The sequence below is a fragment of the Siphateles boraxobius genome, unplaced genomic scaffold, assembly GCF_051911475.1.
Source record: "Siphateles boraxobius isolate OS27281-9 unplaced genomic scaffold, OSU_SipBor_1 6, whole genome shotgun sequence".
NCBI lineage: Eukaryota > Metazoa > Chordata > Actinopteri > Cypriniformes > Leuciscidae > Siphateles > Siphateles boraxobius.
In genome coordinates this window covers 12,318,943-12,340,198 of record NW_027509186.1, presented here as the reverse complement: position 1 = coordinate 12,340,198, position 21,256 = coordinate 12,318,943, and the positions used below count along the sequence as shown (strand labels likewise).

At 39.6% G+C, this 21,256-nt stretch overlaps 2 protein-coding genes across 2 annotated transcripts in view; one reads left to right on the top strand and one right to left on the bottom strand.

Annotated features, from left to right (window-relative positions):
• Nucleotides 1-1,611: 1,611 nt before the first annotated feature.
• On the top strand, nucleotides 1,612-16,764 carry stoml3a (stomatin (EPB72)-like 3a). The gene is made up of 7 exons (XM_077207747.1): nucleotides 1,612-4,288; nucleotides 5,296-5,399; nucleotides 5,521-5,593; nucleotides 10,676-10,758; nucleotides 14,128-14,331; nucleotides 14,802-14,936; nucleotides 16,337-16,764. Exons 1-7 carry the CDS (start codon nucleotides 4,228-4,230, stop codon nucleotides 16,529-16,531), a joined length of 855 nt encoding a protein of 284 aa, XP_077063862.1. The 5' UTR covers nucleotides 1,612-4,227; the 3' UTR covers nucleotides 16,532-16,764.
• mtus2b (microtubule associated tumor suppressor candidate 2b) overlaps nucleotides 16,701-21,256 on the bottom strand; it is a 55,624-nt gene continuing 51,068 nt past the window's right edge. Inside the window, exon 15 of the mRNA XM_077207719.1 lies at nucleotides 16,701-21,107. Coding sequence (XP_077063834.1) covers nucleotides 20,900-21,107 — 208 coding nt within the window. The 3' untranslated portion in view covers nucleotides 16,701-20,899. The remainder of the gene's footprint in view (nucleotides 21,108-21,256) is intronic.

The following is a 21,256-nucleotide window of genomic DNA, read 5'->3' as shown; positions in this document are numbered from 1 at the left end:
TTAGTATTATTTGAAGTTAACTTAACATTATAAAATATGTAGACCTACACCACAAAACTAGTTGAGGATAAATTATTTAAATTTTGGAAATTCCAGCATTATGGACATGACATTTGCAGACTTGTAGTCAAAACTTATATAATTATATAAATTCTCAGAAAGTGCATTAATACCAAAATATTGAAACGTCTGTTTATCCATAGGCTCCTCCCAGAAAGGAGTCCAGACATTAGAAAAATATCAGTCTACACATGCGTTTTATATTTAATATTAGGGAAATCGACAGTCATGTGTGACAAAAAAAAAAATCTTTAACTTTTAGGAGGAAACGATTTTTTTGTTGTAATTCTGTGAATTACACTGCGCAAATCTAATGAAGAAGGGTTGGCTCTCCACAGAACATAAAATATTAATTTTATTTTATTTTTCGTGTTCGCATTTATGAGGAAAAAACAATGTTACAGACGTGACAGTTCTCCGTTACGGACGCGACCGCTCTGAAGCGGCACTAAAAGACTGCTTTAAAACTTTCACAGACACCTTACACAGAAGACACGAAGCCTTTCTTTAAAGTGAATTTCGTTTTGTATTAATTGTACGGACCTGAAAAATATATCTATATTGAAATGTCTACTTGTAAACAGAACAATTCAAAACGAAAGAAAACAGACTGCTCTCTGCTTATGAAATGAAATGTGCATTTCTCTCTGGTGCATTCACTAGCCTACTGCGAAGATCGCGAGTCAGCATCGTCAACTTCATCTCGACTTTATTAATAAATAATCAACATGTCTCCTTGCTATATTTGACATTTTCAAAATCTTTTGCCGGTTCTTTGTGACAGCTTTTAGGTGCTTTATCGGCAGCGCCGCCGCCCTTACATGAACGCGTCACCACGGCATCAAAAACATGATTGCGTGATGAAAACATGAAAAATACCACATAAACATAGCCTAACTGTTTAGAAAGAAAAGAAAGAACGAATAGCCTAATGCGCATACGTCCATCTCGCGAATGTAGTCTTCATGCCATCTTCACCATTAGGCGCTTTTCCTCTGGCCAGCGCGAGCACAGAGGCCGAAATCATACCTCACAGCACTCCTGTAAAAAATAAATCGCTATACAAATATATCAGACGCTGCCATTTAGTCTTTAATTACAGACTTGGACATCACACGCGGCTATTGACTGACCACGAACAGGTAATTTAGCCTACTTGCATCTTTCATTCGTTAATGTCTGGCGGTCTTGCTGTATTTTTTGTTTTGTTTGTTTGTTTGTTTTACAATTAAAACTAAAAGTCTGTTGTAACGCAAGCCTTACCGAACATGTAGCCTACCGAGTAAAATATTACTGAAAATTGATTAGTAATGCCTTACACTACTGCGTTACAGCAAAACGTAATATGTTACTGTAATGCATTACTTTTGTAACGCGTTACTCCCAACACTGCCCAGCACCAATTAATATTAATAGTTTGTAACCCTTTACAATAAGGTATCATTTGTTAACAGTAGTTCATGTATTAACTAACATTAACCAACAATGAGCAATACATTTGTTACAGTATTAGTTCATCTTTGTTAACATTAGTTAATACAAATATAACTTCATTGTTTATTCATGTTAGTTCACGGTGCATTAACTAATGTTAACAAATACAACATTTAATTTTAATAATGCATTAGTAAATCTGGATGTTAACATTAATTAAGAATAATAAATGCCGTAATGACCACTACATTACTGGCTAAATGCCTGCATCTCAACCCGTGCCATATGGGACCCCTCAATTTCAGGGTGACTCACGATGGCGTCAAGTCCCTGGTCACCTGTTAATACAAATATAACTTCATTGTTTATTCATGTTAGTTCACGGTGCATTAACTAATGTTAACAAATACAACATTTAATTTTAATAATGCATTAGTAAATCTGGATGTTAACATTAATTAAGAATAATAAATGCCGTAATGACCACTACATTACTGGCTAAATGCCTGCATCTCAACCCGTGCCATATGGGACCCCTCAATTTCAGGGTGACTCACGATGGCGTCAAGTCCCTGGTCACCTGAAAATCACCCTGTCTGTACCAGTCAGGTGCGGATCTGGGCTCGTTTTCCAGAAGGATGGTGGTCGTGACGGACGCCTCCAAATCTGGTTGGGGTGCCCTGTGCGACGACAGGCCAGCATTTGGCTCATGGACGGGCCTGATGCTTAACTGGCACATCAACTGCCTTCAGATGATGGCAGTCTTCCTGGGCTTCATGCCTTCCAGTCAGAACAGGCAGGGCACTTCGTCCTGGTCCAATCGGACAGCATGACAATGGTAGCCTTCATAAATCACCAGAGGGGACTCGGGTCATGCCTGCTGAACAGGCCGGTGAGTCGCCTCTTCCTATGGGCTCAGCACAACCTCCGCTCAGTGAGGCCATGGCTCTCTGAACAACATGCTGTCCCGGAACGGACGGTCTCCAGGGGAAGGGAGACCATCCCCAACCCAAATTGTGGAGCCTCCATCTGTGGCCCTTCGACGGGAGCCTTCACGCCTCTCCCAGAACATCATGAACACTATCACTGAGGCGAGGGCACCCAATACTAGGCTCCTTTATGTCCTTAACTGTCTTTTCTGACTGGTACTCTGTCCGGAACTTAGACCCCCCATCTTGTGGCATTGCGCCAATACTGTAATTTCTGCAAGAGCTTCTAGATGGTGGACGCACCCAATGTAATGCTCAAAGTGTATGTGGTAGCCATTATGGTGCACCACGCCCCTCTTACCGGCCAATCAGTTGGAACAAATGACCTAATTGTGAAGTTCCTTCGGGACCCAGAAGGCTGAATCCACCTCTCTCCCTCACAGTTCCACCCTGGGATCTATCCGCAGTACTTAGGGCGCTTAGAGACCCCTCGTCCAAGCCGCTTCTGATGGCTGATCTCAGCCCTCTCTTGCTTAAGAGTGACCTTTTGTCAGTCTTATCTTGGATCCAATGACAGTAAAGTTGTCCTTAAAACAAGGCGAGGCTACGTACCTAAGATACTCTCCATGCTGTTCAGAGCTCAAGTCATAATGCTCTCTGCTCTTCCTGCTTCTGAGGAAGAGCAGTCATTACATCTACTCTGCCCAGTCTGGATCCTCAGAGTTTATATTGGGTGGTCTAGCCAGTTCTGCCAACCAGAGCAGCTGTCTGTGTGCTTCGGAGGGGCTGTCGTTCATAACGCAGAGACTGTCTCATTGGAAAGCAATAGCATCGGCCTATAGTTCCTTTGGCTTGCAGTGTCCTATCGGAGTGAAGGCTCACTCCACCAGGGGAACGGTCTCCTCCTGGTTATGGTCAAGTGGCCATCCACCTTTCGCCAGCGAAAAATGTGAGTGAACCGCATCGAAGGGAACATTTGGGTTACTTATTTAACCTCAGTTCCCTGAGATTACTAGAACGATGATTGCGTAGCTGGCCATGCTACTATGCTCAATCATGAGTCAACGCTTGCCGCCTCTCAGTCAAAAGATTCTCACGATATACTACCCATTTTGGCGGGCTGAAATGCCATTTGTTTGTGCAGGTGCACAAACGTGATCCAATCAGTCTTCAGTATTCAGAGAAACAGAGTTTCCCCATAGCGTCAGCAAAAATGATGCAATGCTCATTACCGTTATCTCAGGGAACCTGGGTTACGTTGGAAACCAAAACGTTTTTCCACATATATATTTGTTTTTTGTGCAAAAATAACTTTATTAACATTATAAGTGAACCTCAGGGAACATACTAAAATAAAAAAAAATCTATGTCATGAACACTTTAACCAAGAATTACAGCAAAAAAAATATGATATTGGAATTTTAGTTTAGCAGACATAATACAAAGGTCATATCTGGTCATATATTAGCATTTTTCATGTATGATGGTACATTATGTGATTACATAACTCATATTTCCTTCCTTGTGATGGTGCAGAAATCTTTGAATTATAAAGTTCCCACTACAGCTAAGACAATATTTAATAAATATACCTGAACAAATAAAATATCATTTTGCTCCACACAATATTCAAGTTCATGGTATTCACAGTCACATCTGATAAGAAGTCTGAATGCTCCCCTCCTCCAGTATTGTGTTCTAGCGGGAAGCAGGACACACCCTCATGGAAAGGTGAGTACATGTTAAAAGCTTTCATTACCTGCCATCTGCCATAACACATCATATTCTTGTGTCGCTCCTCAACATGACAACCGTAATCAGAGTTCAAGACAGGGAGAATGACCATGGCAGACATATAATGCAAGGTATGCCTGTTTACATTTCTATATCTTAAACAAAATCTTTAAAATACTAAAACAATATTAAATAAAACGTTCCTTTTTAAACTTAAAAAAAAAAACTGTGATTGTAATAATTCACAATTCCATTAACATGAAATAGGGTTTATATTTATTGTACAATAATGCACCATGGCAATAATGTCACCGCTAATTGTACATGACTAAGTTCCTAAGGACAGTGATGCTACATGTTGTATGCGTGATCGTCAGCACACTGTGAGTCAGTAGGAGTGTCTCTGTGGAATTTGATATGTTTACCTGACATGTAATCCAGGGTTAAATGAAATGTAATATCCCACTGATTAAACAATATCAGGGCATTACCTCCAAGTCTGGTTTGCATGTATCATGTTTGCAAGTAAACTTTCAAGAGGCTTCTTCAATAAAGTTTCAGTTATACATTTAATTAATGCGTTTCATTTATACATGTATATGTTATACAGTTATACTGATGTAGGACCTACACCTCCAACTTTTTTGTTCTTATTATATAAAGTTAATTTTAAATTTTCTAGCAATTGAAATCAATTTCAAATAGGCAAAAAAAAAAAAAAATCAAACACAAAACAACAAAATAACTTTTATTAGTAATAGGGTTTCACATTTAGTCATATTTAAGATAACTTGGCAAGGGTTAGCTAGTTTGAAATAAATATTAAACTTTTTAATTTTTTTACTTGAGTAACATGATTGAAGACTGAGCTGACAACTGCTGCCAAGAGAACAAAACATTGAATATAATTCATTACACTGTATTTCTATCGTGCTGTAGAAAAGTGTCTAAATTTGATTTGATTGATTGATTGATTGATTGATTGATTGATTGATTGATTGATTGAGGAAAAGTTGTAACAGGGTTGATTGTAACAATTTCAGGTAAGATCATCATCATTGCAGCTAAGCTGATTTCTAAATGATCTCCCACAACAACAACAAAAAGTCCTGAAAATGTTTGGCTCCATGTCTTTCAGATGATAAACCGCCCTCGCTAGGATGCTTCGGCTGGTTCATTATCTTTATCGCCGTCATTCTCACCATTGGATTGCTTCCTGTTACCATTTTTATGTGCATCAAGGTAAGGTGTGTTTTTAAGAAGATTTTCCATACATAATCAATGTCTTGTTCAACACAATAATTATCATCTATGTAAATTATGACTGATTGTATGTGCAATGTACTCATTGGCTCACTCTTAGATTGTGAAGGAGTATGAAAGGGCCGTGATTTTTCGATTAGGTCGTATTGTGGACAAGAAACCAAAAGGACCTGGTATGAAAAAGCTTTTCATTTTCAATTCCATTTAACACCTGGATCCCGTTAATCAAAGGGACACATAAGATGAATCAAAATTGTTAGTGATGAAGATGTGAAAAATAATGTACACCCTCTTTGAATTCTACGGTTTTACGTATCAGGACTTTAGCAGGTCTTAAAATTAGGTCAATACAACCTCAGATGAACAACAACGCATGGCATATTACACCATGTAATTATTTATTTAACAAAAACTAGGCCAAAATGGAGAAGCAATGCGTGAAAACACTACACCTTACTGCTTCCATAGGAATTAAGAGGGTAAAGTAGCAGTCAGACACTGCTAAAACCCAAGAGCTACATCTCAGTCTGTACAGGCCTCGGTTAATATGTTAAATGTTAAAGTTCCTGACAGTATACTATTGGATAAAGACTGAAGAATTATGGCTTGTTTGGAAAGGTTGCCATGAGAAAGACTCTTCTCTCTAAAAAGAACATGGCAGCACAACTAAGGTTTGCAAAGTTGCAACTTAACAAGACACTAGACTTCTGTAACAATGTATTTTGGACAGATGAGACCAACACAGCACACACACCTCATACCAACTGTCAAGCACGGTGGAGGAGGGGTGATGATTTGGGTTTGTTTCGTAGCCATATGACCTGGGCACCTTGCAGTCATTGAGTCGACCATGAACTCCTCTGTATACCAAAGTATTTCAGAGATAAATGTGAAGCCATCTGTACGACAGCTAAAGCTTGGCCAAAACTTGGTCATGCAACAGGACAATGATCCTGTCATGAAACTGCACATGGAACATGGACAGAGGTGATCCAAACGCAGGCTTTATTAAGAGGAGAATCCAGAGACAGGTACAAGGAAACAGGCAGGGGTCAAAACCAGGTAAGCAGTCCAAACAAACATCAAATCCGTGCAGGGATAAGGCAAACGGGAAACCGGGAACAGGCAGATAATCAAGGAACCGAAACACTAGAATACAAGGAAACTGGAACAAGGCTAGGTAATGCAGTCAGACACATACAAACACTTACAATACTGAGCCCTGAACAAAGGGAAAACTCAGGCTTAAATCAGGGACGCTCAATCTAAAACAGGTGCAACAAATAAACCATAATCAGTCCAGGGTGAAACATAATGGAAACAATAAACTAGGAAGGAGTGCCCTCCAGAGGCTCAAGCGGGCACTCCAGCCACAGATCGTCACATAACCCCCCCTCTAAGGAGCGGCTTCCAGACGCTCCTAAGAGCTCCGGAGGGAGGTCGACGGGGGATGGGATGGAGGGCCAGGCCCGTGGAGAGGCAGGGGGCCAGGCCCATGGAGAGACCTGGGGCCTGGAGACCAGAGCAGGGCAAGAGACCACGGGGAGGCACGCTCCGCAAGTAGCCAGGGCAGAGCATGCTTGGCAGGAAGACTGGCTGGAGCATAAGTGACAGGAGAACAGGACAAGGTACACATAACACAGGACCAGGGCAGAGTACACTTAACAGGGGACCAAGACGTGGGGAGCACAGGGCTGGACAGGACCAGTGACATGGTAAGCTCAGGCGAAGGTGGTTGTGCAAAGGTCCATGTAGGCACCACCTCCATGACCCTCTCAGGTGTAGGTGGTAGTGCAAGGGTCCACGTAGATGCCACCTCCATGGCCCTCTTTGGGTACCTATTGCCCCCCCCAAAAAAGTTCATGGGGAAATTGAAAGCTAAAGCCTCCGGGCTGGAAACCGCTACTGGAAAAGGCTCCCGAAACTTGAGAGGCGCAGGTAAGGCGAGGCGCGGAGGCGGGGCGAGGCGCGGAGGCGGGGCCGGCAGGGCGAGGCGCGGAGGCGGGGCAGGCAGGGCGAGGCGCGGAGGCGGGGCCGGCAGGGCGAGGCGCGGAGGCGGGGCCGGCAGGGCGAGGAGTCTGGGTACACCCACCGGAGCCTGGCGAACCAAACGAGTCCTCCTTCTCCTCCTGCGACGGCGAGTCACTGGGCTTGATACACTGACTTGACTGGATTCACTCATTTGGCTCGACTCATTTGATTCACTCGACTTGGTACTAGATTCACTTGACACGGCACTAGACTCACTTGACACGGCACTAGACTCACTTGACACGGCACTAGACTCACTTGACACGGCACTAGACTCACTTGACTCACTTGACTCGGCGGCACTTGACTCACTTGACTCGGCGGCACTTGACTCACTTGACTCGGCGGCACTTGACTCACTTGACTCGGCGGCACTTGACTCACTTGACTCGGCGGCACTTGACTCACTTGACTCGGCGGCACTTGACTCACTTGAATCGGCGGTACTTGACTCGGCAGTTGACTCACTTGACTCGGCACTTGACTCACTTGATTCAGCTGGCACGCGCTCAGACTCAGTAGAAAACTCTTGAGGCAGGAATATAACGGAGCTTACGTGAAGTGTTAGAACGTCGGGATTCACATGTTGCGTGGGTACGGCGGACCCTTTACGAAGCGCTGGTTCAACTGGGCTTTCATGTAGCGCAAACTCGGCGGAGCACGTGTGATGCGCTGGTTCACCGGGAGACAATTGATGCGTGGATTCAGTGGGTACCTTGTAAAGTGGCGAATCGTCGGGTCCTTTGTGAAGCAAAAGTTTCAAAAAATCCACAGTAAAAGCCGAACCGCTCATGGAAAGGGCCAGGTCAATATATTGGGTTAGAGTCCAGCTTGAACACGGAAATGGTATAGCAGAGCCGAGCGGTTCAGACAGTCCACCCCGAAAGAATATCATCAAACAGAAATCATTCAAGTAGGTCTGACGAGAGAGCTTCAAAAAATCTGTCACAAAAACCTTGAGAGGACGTTCTCCTTGACGGAGGCTTACGATCTGCGCTGTGGGATCCATATCGAGGTCCGTGTTCCTCTCAGCCGCTGGATCAGTTGTGGCTCAGTATTCTGTCATGAAACTGCACATGGAACATTGACAGAGGTGATTCAAACGCAGGCTTTATTAAGAGGAGAATCCAGAGACAGGTACAAGGAAACAGGAAGGGGTCAAAACCAGGTAAGCAGTCCAAACAAACATCAAATCCGTGCAGGGATAAGGCAAACGGGAAACCGGGAACAGGCAGATAATCAAGGAACCGAAACACTAGAATACAAGGAAACTGGAACAAGGCTAGGTAATGCAGTCAGACACATACAAACACTTACAATACTGAGCCCTGAACAAAGGGAAAACTCAGGCTTAAATCAGGGACGCTCAATCTAAAACAGGTGCAACAAATAAACCATAATCAGTCCAGGGTGAAACATAATGGAAACAATAAACTAGGAAGGAGTGCCCTCCAGAGGCTCAAGCGGGCACTCCAGCAAAAGATCGTCACAGATCCCAAGAACACCAGCAAATATACAACAGAATGGCTGAAAAAGAAAAGAATCAAGGTGTTGCAGTGGCTCAAAGTCCAGACCTCAATCTGAGTGAAATGCTGTGGCGGGACCTTAACCTTTCATGCATGAATTATGGAAAACATTATCTAGATTTTTTTTAAGATTCTTTTTATTATTTTATTATGATGCTAAAATTGAAATGCACTTTAATTTTCACAAAATTCATTTTTATTTCAAAATTATTTAACTGTCCACATATGTGGACACCATGCAACAAAGGTGTATAATGGGACATAAAGCCACAGATGACAATATAGCACAATGGGTTTTTATTATGGCATTGTATGCTATGTATATCATTAAAAACAATCATATTACAATATGATAACTATAAAACACATATTGTAGGAACTTTAACAGTAGTTGCATATAAGCGGAAACCAAGTAGCGATATGGGCAAATCATGGAAAACATTCACTGCTGATTGTAACAACTTATTATATTTTCATCCTTATCTTACTTCATATTGAATAATCTCAGTTATAGTATATAAACATCTAAAATTTAACATAAATTTGTCTTGGTATGTATGTGTAAATTTTCCATTTAATGCCGCTATATGTAATTTTGAATGATTATTTATGATATATTTGTTAAATGTCTGTTTTATTGCAATATAAGACAATTCATAACATCTTTTAAAAAATAGAACAGATATACTAGCAGGTTACAGAATTCAGACTTCATGCAATCTGACTCCACCGTTGCATGACGTCCACATGCGTGGAAAGTTAGTTTTTGGTGTATAAAAACTACATTTTACTCAATTTTAGTTCTAACATATTCATCGTACTTTACTGTACATACTAATTTACCCACCTCAATTGATATCCATGTATAAAAGTTTTTCACAGATATGCCTGGGGGATTTGGCACATGGCTATCGCTGTGTCAGCCATCTTGAAATAATGACGTAATCAAGCAATGAATATTTGAAATGCAAGACCACTGTTACAATATTGCTGTTGATCTACTGACACTGCCCTCAAATGGTTTCAAAAAAATGACCATGATGATTGAGCCCTAAATGGAGTTAAATTATGGACACCATGCATGAAAGGGTTAAGAGAACTGTATGGAGCTGAGAGCATGGCTATCAACAGTGGATAAGTCAGGACTCCCAGGGAAGTTCAAGGCATGGATTTATCAGCATGCTATCCTGCCAAGCCGTCTCTGGCCACTGCTGTTTTGCAAAGTTCAAATGACCGTGGTGGAGGGCTTTGAGCGGAACATCAGCCTTTCACCAGTGTCTCTATGTTCCAAGGCATGTGATCGGCTGTTTGCTACTGATGTCAAACTTTCATGTGCACAATCTCCACCAAACTCGGGACCAAAGTCTGAGTGGACAGGGAAAGTTGACATTCAGTGTAATTGTACAAAAAAAGACTGATTGAATTGGTTTGGTTTCGAGAACTTGAAATTAATCCTGTAACCCTGAGTTTGTTCAACTACCATCATGGTGTAGGCTAAGGACCAGATGATTTTTTTTATTATGATCTGATATGTAAAACAATAGAATTCAAAGAGGGTATACTTTCTTTTTCACACGACTGTGCATATTTATATAATGTAATAAGTCATTAATAAAGAGTATTCCTGATCAAATATAAATATTTTTTTTTTACATTTGAATATTTGAAAAATTTAATGTTTATACTTTTCTTTTATAGGAATTTTCTTTGTGCTGCCATGTACTGATACTTTCAGGAAGGTGGACTTGAGAACTGTGACATTTGATATTCCTGCTCAAGAAGTAAGTATACACAGACTGATCTCATGAAATGGCGTATGAATGACACGCCAATTCGTATTTCCATTTTTGGCGTGCTATCAACACGCATAATCGCTTTTCAGCGTGTTTATCAACGCCTTTGACTTAACGTTATATTACTGTATTATGTATATATAGATATATGACCTACCCCAACCCCGTCCCTAAACCTACCCGTCACTGGGGTTAATACCATTTATGAGTGTTCTCCTACCATCCTAGGAAAAAAAAGATCGCTCCACAGATGTAGATATAGATTTTGCTTCGTTTCGCTCGGACATTTAACGGCGTACACATACACGCGGAATCACTCGGACATTTAATGGCGTAGACATACACGCAAAAGATTTCGGCGTGGACATACACGCGGATAGCTCAAAATGCGTATAGATAACACGCCACTTGACTTGAAAGTGCCGTGTATGTTTACGCAAAGTCATGATGTCATGTTGGTATACATACTGTATACAGTATAGGCCTATATATGTAGGTTTTATTTTCATTTTAGTTTGTTTTAGTTAAGTTTTATTTCAGGTAATATTTCAAATATTCAGTAAAATGTTTTTTATGCAAAGTAAGCTCAGTTTTTTACTTTGCTCACAAAGTAAGTGTTTTTTTTTAGAAAACTGTTGATATTTGAATTCCTGCTTTATTTCAATGAAGGAATCATTTTTTTACTTTTAGTTAACAATTGAAACATACTTATTCTGATGGAGGGAACCTTACAGACAGTGTTGGGATAGTTTCTTTTAAAAGTAATGCATTGCAATATTGCGTTATGCCCTAAAAAAGTTTTTTACGGAACGTGATGTCACGCTATTTTTGTGTTCATTTTTCTCACCTGGGCTGGACTTGCATGTTTGTTTTTTTAATAACAAAAAAACTAAAGCTCTATTTTTGGGAGATGTAAAGGCCCTTTCAACCCAAAAGTGAACTGAATACGCCTCAGGCTGAAGGAAATGCAAATTCACTCCTGTACAGTAGAGGGCGCCACTCAAACAAACCCAGTAGAAAGTTCAACCCTCTTAGCACTAAAAAATTAAACGACAATGTGATGTTTAACTAAAGTCATTTTTGCTTATTAGTATGGTTTAACTGGATCATCAATGGTCTGCAGTGAAGATATTGGGGTGAAGATACAGCGATGTGTCGGTGCTAGCCCCCGCTGATGTCATCAACATCGGTGGGGGGAGGTTGCTATACAATGCTAAATCAGATACAATACATGTGCACAATAACAATTTTCGGGAAAAATAACATTACGATGTCCAGAAATCAATTTCAATAGTACATTGGGTAATTTGTCATTTGTCAGTGAATTTTGACGTGAATAAGTGCATAGATTCGCAAACTTTATTTGTACACTTTAATGGTTTAGTGGTAGAACTTTTGCCAAGCTTGCAGGTTCTGGGTTCTAATCCGCACTCGTATAGTTTTTTTTTTCTTTCATCAAAACCGAATATGTTCATCAGTGGTTGTATATTAAGCAGGGACAAGTTTGTGTGCATTTTTGTTTTGTGATTTCACCGGAACGAATAGAGAGTCTCCGCAATGGCGATAGATTGAAGCGCAAGTCTGAGTGAAGACTGTGCGCGAGCCACTATGGGTAGTGGAGATCGTTACTGAAGGCCCTGACTGAAACCCCACGGTACAAGCAACTTGATTACATAACTCACGTAACTTGTAATGCATTACCCCAACACTTGTTACAGGTGTAGCCCTCATGACAACCCAAAGTTTGCCAAATAAAATAGCCATGCCAATAGAATGTTAAATCAACATGATTTGGCAAGCTAAATTTGAATAAATCATTTAAAGATTGTAAGGAACCTAGCTATATAAAATATTATTAATAAATAATAACTTGTTATGATTAATTATGAATATTTGGGTCAGTTAATTGGATTAACTTGACATGGCTAAATTAATATTACAATCAATTAATCAGTTCGTCCAACGAACTCTTTTGATTATTAATTTATTCTAAGAAAAGGGTATCTTCCCTGGCCACAGAATAATAATTATTTCTTAGCATGTACAACGTTTTGAGCATGTAGCAAGAACAAAAACCGTAAAGGGACTTGTATTGCAAGCGAATCAGAACCAAATACATAATGTTCATAATTTTATTAACTAAATCATAAACATAAATAAACTAAACACACATATATACAGAAATAGAGAAATAGGTTAGTGATAGGATTAAATTGGAAATCGGAAAAAGGGACTATGAGAAGAACCATCAGAATTTCATTTTCACATTTCATTGAACTGAATACTTGCATTTGTAGCGGGAACAATTCTTGAAGTTGTTGAAAATTTAAGTCATCGATGGTTCCGGCAGTGTCAAGTGGAAGTTGGTTGAGAGTTCTCTTTCTCCAGGAACACATGGCTGGTTTGGTGAAGGCCTGGGACCCTGTTGAGGCCACGCCGAGCACCCAGGAGAAGTGAGGAAGTCGGAAGAGTGGGTGATTGGAGTCGTTGTTGGTTGGAGTCTTTGTTCCAAAACTCCTGAGATTGTCCTTGGTTCTTTGTGAGAGAGTCATCTCTCTCCTGCCTGAGCCCATATCTGGTTGGATCGAGGCCTGCTGGGCCCTGGGGCCCCCGTGGAGGGGGAGGGGGTTCCCCAGTATCACCAGAACAGTGTTGCGGCTGGATGAAAGAACTAAGAGAGGGAGGTCACATGTGGACTGTCTCTAATAAAGCCTGGAAAAGATCCGCCCCTAAGGGTTGAACTCGACCAATCAGAAAGGTGACATGTCTGAGAGGGAAAGAGGCTCTTAGTTGATTTACGGTTCTTTGTCCCTAGCGTGGTTATACCTTAATAAATGCTCAGATAGCTATAACACATCCAGACTGCATTCTAGAAGAAGGTGATGTACATCAAAGTGTGAGTCATTAAATGAGGATTAATTAGGTAGGAGGCATGATACAGGTGAGGTTACATTGATCGTTAGTTGTATACCAGGATACATACCATAATATATACCTAATAGTACACGAGACAGTAAACCGTTTACACTGTTTCTTTCACAGTTTTTTGCATGTACATTTATAGATCAGTTAGTCTATGATTAATGCAGCAAAATCTGTTTTAAAGAGGGTTTCTGTTTTCCCATTGTCTCTCTCTTGTGCATGTGTCCACATTCCTCGGAGGCCGTAAAATCTCCTTATCATGCCCTGTAACATGACACTGTTTCTGCCCTTGTGTTCGTTCATTTGGGCTGTTAGTTTTGGAGTTTCATAAACCTTTGTATATAATGAATAATTATATGTGTCTGATTGGTCCATACCCTACAAGATTTAGATCAATATTCAGATGAGCATCTATATGTGTTTATGTGACAATAGTTCCTGACGAAGGACTCTGTGACCGTGAGTGTGGACGGTGTGGTGTACTTTCGTGTCTTTGACCCGATCTGTTCCGTGGTCAACGTGTCCAATGCAGACCACGCAACACGGCTGTTGGCACAGACCACCCTGAGAAATGTCCTGGGCACAAAGAACCTGTCTGAGCTGCTGTCTGACCGAGAGGGCATCTCATCTAGCATGCAGGTACAAGAAAGCTCTTCTCTGATGATGTGTTTACTGGCGTGAGGGCGGGGCAACCTGTCACTCACATCAGGGAGGGGCAACCTGTCACTCACATGAGATCCACCAATAGCAAACCACAACCATCCAACCAATTCCCCGTGGACAAAATCAAGTCCCATCCTACATTTGTTCTTGTTCCAGAAGTCGTTTCTCTCAGATATACATCACAATAGGGAATAAAACACTATGACAACTTCCATATCATGGCGACTAAATAAAAAGTAGCAAAAGCTTAAAAAAAAAATTGCCATATGTTAGAATAGCAAATAGTGCCGTGTACACGAGTATAAGGAGCCATTTTGGACACCCAGGATTATTTCTTTGCTGTTAAACTCATGCTTCAGCTGTAAAGCTAAACCCAGGCATCTGCCCCCTGAGAAGGGTATATCATACTCACAGATCCTGAAAGCTTTATAACATCTTGATGACAGATTGCCTTGGATGAGGCGACTGGCGTGTGGGGCATTAAAGTGGAGCGAGTGGAGATAAAGGATGTTAAACTGCCGCTCCAGCTCCAGAGAGCCATGGCTGCAGAGGCTGAAGCAACTCGAGAAGCCCGTGCCAAGGTGAGACCAACTCAAATGCAGTGCTTCATGCATTAAATTATGAAAGTCAGCTCAATATTGCCCAAATAAAGGGCCCAATATTGAATGTGGGTAGTAAAAATAAGCGAAATGAAGATGTCACACAATAGTGCGCACAGTGAATATTTAGTTTCAATAACACATGGAAAAAGTAGAAGCCTTGTTTTGTTGCAGTACATTGTCTTAGCAAATACATGCAATCCACACCGTACACAATAACAGCATACATAATAAATAAACCTTAAAGATTGATTGTTTCCTAACAGATTTTCCAAAAACTACCAGCCTATTCACTTACCATGATATAATTAACTTATTACATACATGAGTCAAAATCTGCTAATTAAATGTAACAAATCGTGTAAAAATGGTCATCTTTTATTGGAAAATTAAACATTTGATCAAACTTTGATAATTGCTTTAATTTTTTTAAACAAGAAGTGATCACACTACATTTTATAAACATCACCTGTTAATTTCCCAAATCAGAGTCAGTTATGTAATATGCACGTTATCGTCTCTGACAGACTGCATGTTAAAGCCGCTCAAACTGCCATTTTCTCCCTCTTCTCGAAAAGCGATGGCGCATTCAAAAGTGTGGGTTTTCCAGGAAAAGCTTCATGTAAATACTACCGTGTATTGTGCGCGTTATTTTTTGACAAACATCCATGTCGTGATATTCAAATAATGTGAATTTGAAAACCGATGGATTGTTAGGTAATAATTATTTATTTCCTAGCCGGAAAGTATTCGGTGAAGTGAAATTTTTTTATTTTCAAAACCCATGGAAATGCAGATGTTGGTGCATTGCAATTACATTTAATTAACATGTGTAGTTACACTGTTTACTTTACCCCCAAATGTAACCACAACTCTACCCCCAAATGTAACCACAACTCAACCGCCTATAATCATAAGCCTAACCCTAGACTTAAACACAACCATGTCTCATTAGCAGTAAATGTGGGAATTTGTAGTTAAAATAAATTTGATAAAACACTTAATTTGTAGTTAAATAACATGTACACAAGTAAATCCATAGTCTTAGGTTTTGAATGTTAGTAGGCCTACACAGTTAACGCCACCTAATATGAAGTGTGACTGAAAATAAAACAACATTTTCTAAAGGTTAAGCACCTCTTTGATTTTTTTATTTATTTCATTTTGTTATCAGGCCCTTTTTTGTATACCCCACTCATAAACTGGGATATGAGAAATTATTTTAAATGACAAAAATACACACTTTCCCCTTAAGTTAAGCTGTTTGTCTTGAGATTTCTCAATGCTCTAAGGGCCTTCGGGGATAATTTAGAGAAAATCAAGTGTACTATTATCAAGTGTATTAAGCGGCTCAAGTGTATTATTGTTGTATGTGTGTGCAGGTGATTGCAGCGGAGGGTGAGATGAACGCTTCGCGGGCCCTGAAGGAAGCGTCTCTGGTGATGTCTGAGTCTCCATCAGCTCTTCAGCTGCGATACCTCCAGACTCTAAACACAATCGCAGCAGAAAGAAACTCCACCATTATCTTCCCCTTGCCCATTGATATCATTCAGCATTTCATGTCTAAAAAAAATTGATGAATCCAGATTATTGTCTTAGATTATGTGCTTGTGTTCTACGTGAAATATGGTGACGGTGAAAGAGAATTCAGTGAGAAACAATGCAGCCATTATCCAACTGGTGAAATATAGTTAGATTCATCCAGACTCTTTAACAGACTTTAATAACTTAAAAGTAGACACAGGATGCTTTACATGATCTTTTAATATTTAAACCCAAAGTGCAATAAAGTGCAACATAATCATCAAAAGAGTTTTTTTGAATGCATCGCAACAGTGGTTAGCTACACTAACAAGGTTTGAATCAAATAAATGACTGCATATCACAGCGTTAAGTCATGCTTTTCCAATAGCGTGTTGTAACATAGATCACACATAAAGCTCATAAGCTGTTGGCTGCAACACAAATTAGGAGAAGAGGGAAAAAAAAAACAAGATGACATTTCATTAACACAATCATGGTATAATCCTCCCTTAAATATTTAATGACTGACAGTTGTTTTTATATTCCACTTAAAGGAATAGTTCATCAACACATAAACACTGTCATTATTTATTCACCCTTAAGGTCCATTCACACCAAGGACGATATAATTATAACGATACAGATATAGTTCAAAAATCTTTCTAAATATAAAAGAAAAAAAGATTCTACACCAAAACTATAATGGCACAAATAAACTATATTGTTGGAATCTCTTTCAGAACCATTTTTTTCAAGCTGATGAACGCTAAAAACATCGACAGCCAATCAGAATCCATCCCGCTTTAAAGAGCTCAAGCATTTAAAGTGACAGACGACAAAACTGCAGTGCGCACTTACAATAAACAGAACAATATTGTTCATTGGTGTGGACGCTAATATAGTTATTGTTATCGCTCTTGGTGTGAACGGGCCTTTATATTGTATCAAACTTTTGAAGTCTTCATGCAGCTTTCGCCCATACAATGCCAGTTCATAGTATGAATTTAGAAAACTTGGAACGTACACTCGTCTCGTATGTATTACATTTTATGACGTTTATGTTGGTTTTTATGATCAATATGAAATGTTGTTGTATGGAAAAACGCTACATTACCCTTATGAAAAAGAAGTATACATTAATAACTTTTCAAAAACAGTTATTACTGTTGTAATAACTATAAATTATGCATAATTACATACAATTAAACAAAACCTTCATCCTAACCCTGTAGTAAGTACATGTAGTTAATTATTATTAATCAGTACTTAAATGTATAATTACACTGAAATACTGACACCTTAAAATTAAGTTTAACTCAATTTTAAATATATTTACTTTAAATGTAATATTGAATAACACACTTCAGTTAGTTATAATCAAGTATGTGCTTTAATATGTATTTTAAACAATGATTTAAAATGTACTTTAAAGTAAAATGTTTAAAAGTGCACGTAAGTGTGCTAATAAATATAGTAATTGAAAAGCATTTTATTATGGTTATATTTTTTGCCAGCACCGAATTTAAATTTATTTTAAAATTACACTGTAAGCACATATTCAATACAATTAAGTGCACTTCTTTTCCACAAGGGTAAGATTCTTCAAAACTCGTTTTGTGGACAAAAATAACGTGAGTTTGAGAGTGAGTAAATGTTCATTCTCAGCTGAACTATTCCTTTATGAATACGAAGAAACATTCAGAAATTCCATAATCATGTCCATAGGACACACACAGAAAAAAAAGGAAAAAAACCTCAGTGTATTTCACAACCTGGTAGTTTGAAGATTTCCTTTCATTTGTGTCAAAACCAGAGATGAAAATAATCCAAGCGCACACCCAAGGAACCTTGACAGAGTAGGTAGTTGGTTTGATATTTCAATATTTCATTCAGACCTTTCGATCTAATTGCTGAGTGAAATACATTTACAAGTCTAATATTACATTGACACCAACCTTCAAATGTATCATTTAGTTTATATTATATACTGTAAATACAGTACACAGTTTACATTATTATGTACTGTGAAATGACATTTTTAACGCACCATCCTAACCTGAGCTAGATCTCTGACTGAGACGGGAGGTAATGATTCTCTGAGAGTGAGCTGGAAATAAATTCACCAGTACAATGGTATAACATCAGCCATCATGGTTTGCAATGGCAACAGCCATTTTTGCTCTCTGTTTGCACAAATGTTAAGGCTGAATAATGTAAACTTATGATTTTATGTTCTTATAAAAACCAATCATGGTCTGTGCAACTCACAAAAATGTAATCACTAATAGCTGCACTACTAAGTACACTTGGACATAAAATAAAACGTGTATATTTTCCCCTAAAGACATCAAATAATGGAACATTTATGAGCAATATGACTTCCTAACTCTTTTCTACTGTTCCCAAAGATTAAATCCAGACTTTTACCTCAACATCAGCAAGAATCAAACAATCCACCTAATATACAGGACAGTTGTTATAGGATATTCAGGGAAGATGGTGCAGTACACACACAGGTGCAGTTTAAATACTTTCAGGTTCTTATTCACGACTAGAGAACTTCCTGTATTGAGACCATGGCTTTGAGACCCTGAATGTATTATAATAAACAAAAAATCTCCATAGAGGCCTGCGTTTTCATTTCAAGAAGTGAGGTACTCATGATAGCGCATTGCTAATGTAAAATGCTAACATTATGTTCTGTAGTACTTTCACAAACCTTTCAGTTTAATATTATGCAGCCAAGTCTCTACAAAGTATGTCAAATGCCCTCAGTAGTGTCCACGTGAATGCAGTTTAAGCATATTATCTGGGTTAGAGCAACTGGAAGACTTATGATACATACTGTACAGAGAAGAGATACACAAATAGCCATGACTGATACCTAAGGCGTCAAGTTTACAGACAGTTCTTACAGTGTTATGCATTCTGGAGATTTCTGTAAACAAGGATAGTTGAGATGAAGGCATGAGGATTGTTTTCCCTCACAAACATGTGTGAGAAAACGCAGGTAAAGACGGCAGGTTGAAGTTTTGCAAGTCATTTACACAACTGAATTGTCAGTTCATGCTAATATCAGCATCCTTGTATAGTGGTTACAACATTTGGATGAACCACCTTAAAAAGTGTAAGTACTTGTTAAAATCCCGTTTGCATCAACATTCAAACCCTTAGACCATATAACTATGACAAAGTATTTACCTCATTTGAATGACATGTCCATCACAAACTTGCCTGTAGAGATGTTTTCCTGTTGAGTGTGTCGAGTACACTAATGCCTCGGCTTGCACAGAAGGTTGCTGGTGGGTGGCTTTCCTTTGAAAAAAGGCAAATATTCCTAGCAAAACTGGTATACATGATGTCCTGATCAATCTTTGGAAAAGCTTGAGACCATAGGCAAAGGTTGAAGACTTTTCACCTCAGCGCAAGCTCAAGAGCCAAATCCCTCAGAGTAGAAGGTACAAAAAGGTACATTTCGAAATGGCCTGTGAAACATCATAATGCACAACATTGTGATGGACACAATAAAGTATTAAAGTAAAGAAAGGAGAATAATGTTCCTTTTCATGTTTGTCAAACCGGTCCTACTCAACCCGCTCAGAGCGGGATCCAAACCTCCGTCTCCAGCATGAGAGGTGGGCACGCTAAGAAGGATGCTAAAGACTGCAGTCTTGAGTGTGCCTCTTGAGGCCAGTGGAATGAGGTTTACTCGCACAGCTCTTATATGGCCTCTTATAATCAACTTCCTAAGCCTCACTCACATCCGGGGCACGGCACCAATATAACTGGTCCTACTCAACCCGCTAAGTCCACATGTCATATTAACAAGAAACTATGCTGCAAACCACAAGTTGAGAGATGTTGTGCCAACCACACAACTTTGCTATGCTGTTTCCAAATGTCAGTTGGGACTATGGTTTCAGGAAACAGAAATGTTGAACTATGTTGGTACCAACAGAACTTGAGACCATTAAGTACCACTGATTGATTCTTTCATGAATAGGACTGATTTTGTTCAACTCACAGAAAGTTGAACATGATCAGTGAACTTACATATAAAAGCTTAAGACCCCATTAATTGTACTGCCATTGCATGAAAAAGAGCATCAATGGCAATTTTATGTTGTATGTTCCACATTGAAGTAAGTCATGCAGGTTTGGAATGGGTAAATTACAAAATAATGGGTGAACTATCCCACTTGCCTACAACTATTTTGTTCAGTAATGCTCAAACTCAAACCTTGATCACTGTATTAAAGCCTATCAATATTCAGTAAGAGCAACTTACAACGAATACAGTAACGATGAAGTTGAGACGTAATGAAGCATCTTCTGTTCCATCCAATCAGAAACCACATGATGAGAAATATAAGTTAAAGATACAAACAGAGTGTCAAAGATAGCGAAGGAGAATTGGACACTCATCTAGGGAAGGGCTGTTGTCGGGAGGGTGAAGAAGGACCAGAGGCTGGTCGATGAAGAGGCGACTGGGTGGGAGACATTCGAGGGCTCAACTCGCCCGTTTGAAGACGCCACATAAGCTCTTCGTTGGTGCGACTCAGTCGCTTCTTCTCGTTGCTCTCTTTCTCAACGTACACCTGCAGGTTGGCGTTTTCCTCTGACAGTTGCCTGGTAGAATAGAGGAAACAACTAATGAGAATTCTTCTGTAGCTTTAGGCCACGTAGACACTGTAAAGTTTCAGGAGTGACAACCGCATTTAAATACAGGAGTGTATCCCATATATTATCGTTCCGTGTTTGTACGGAACATGACTCAA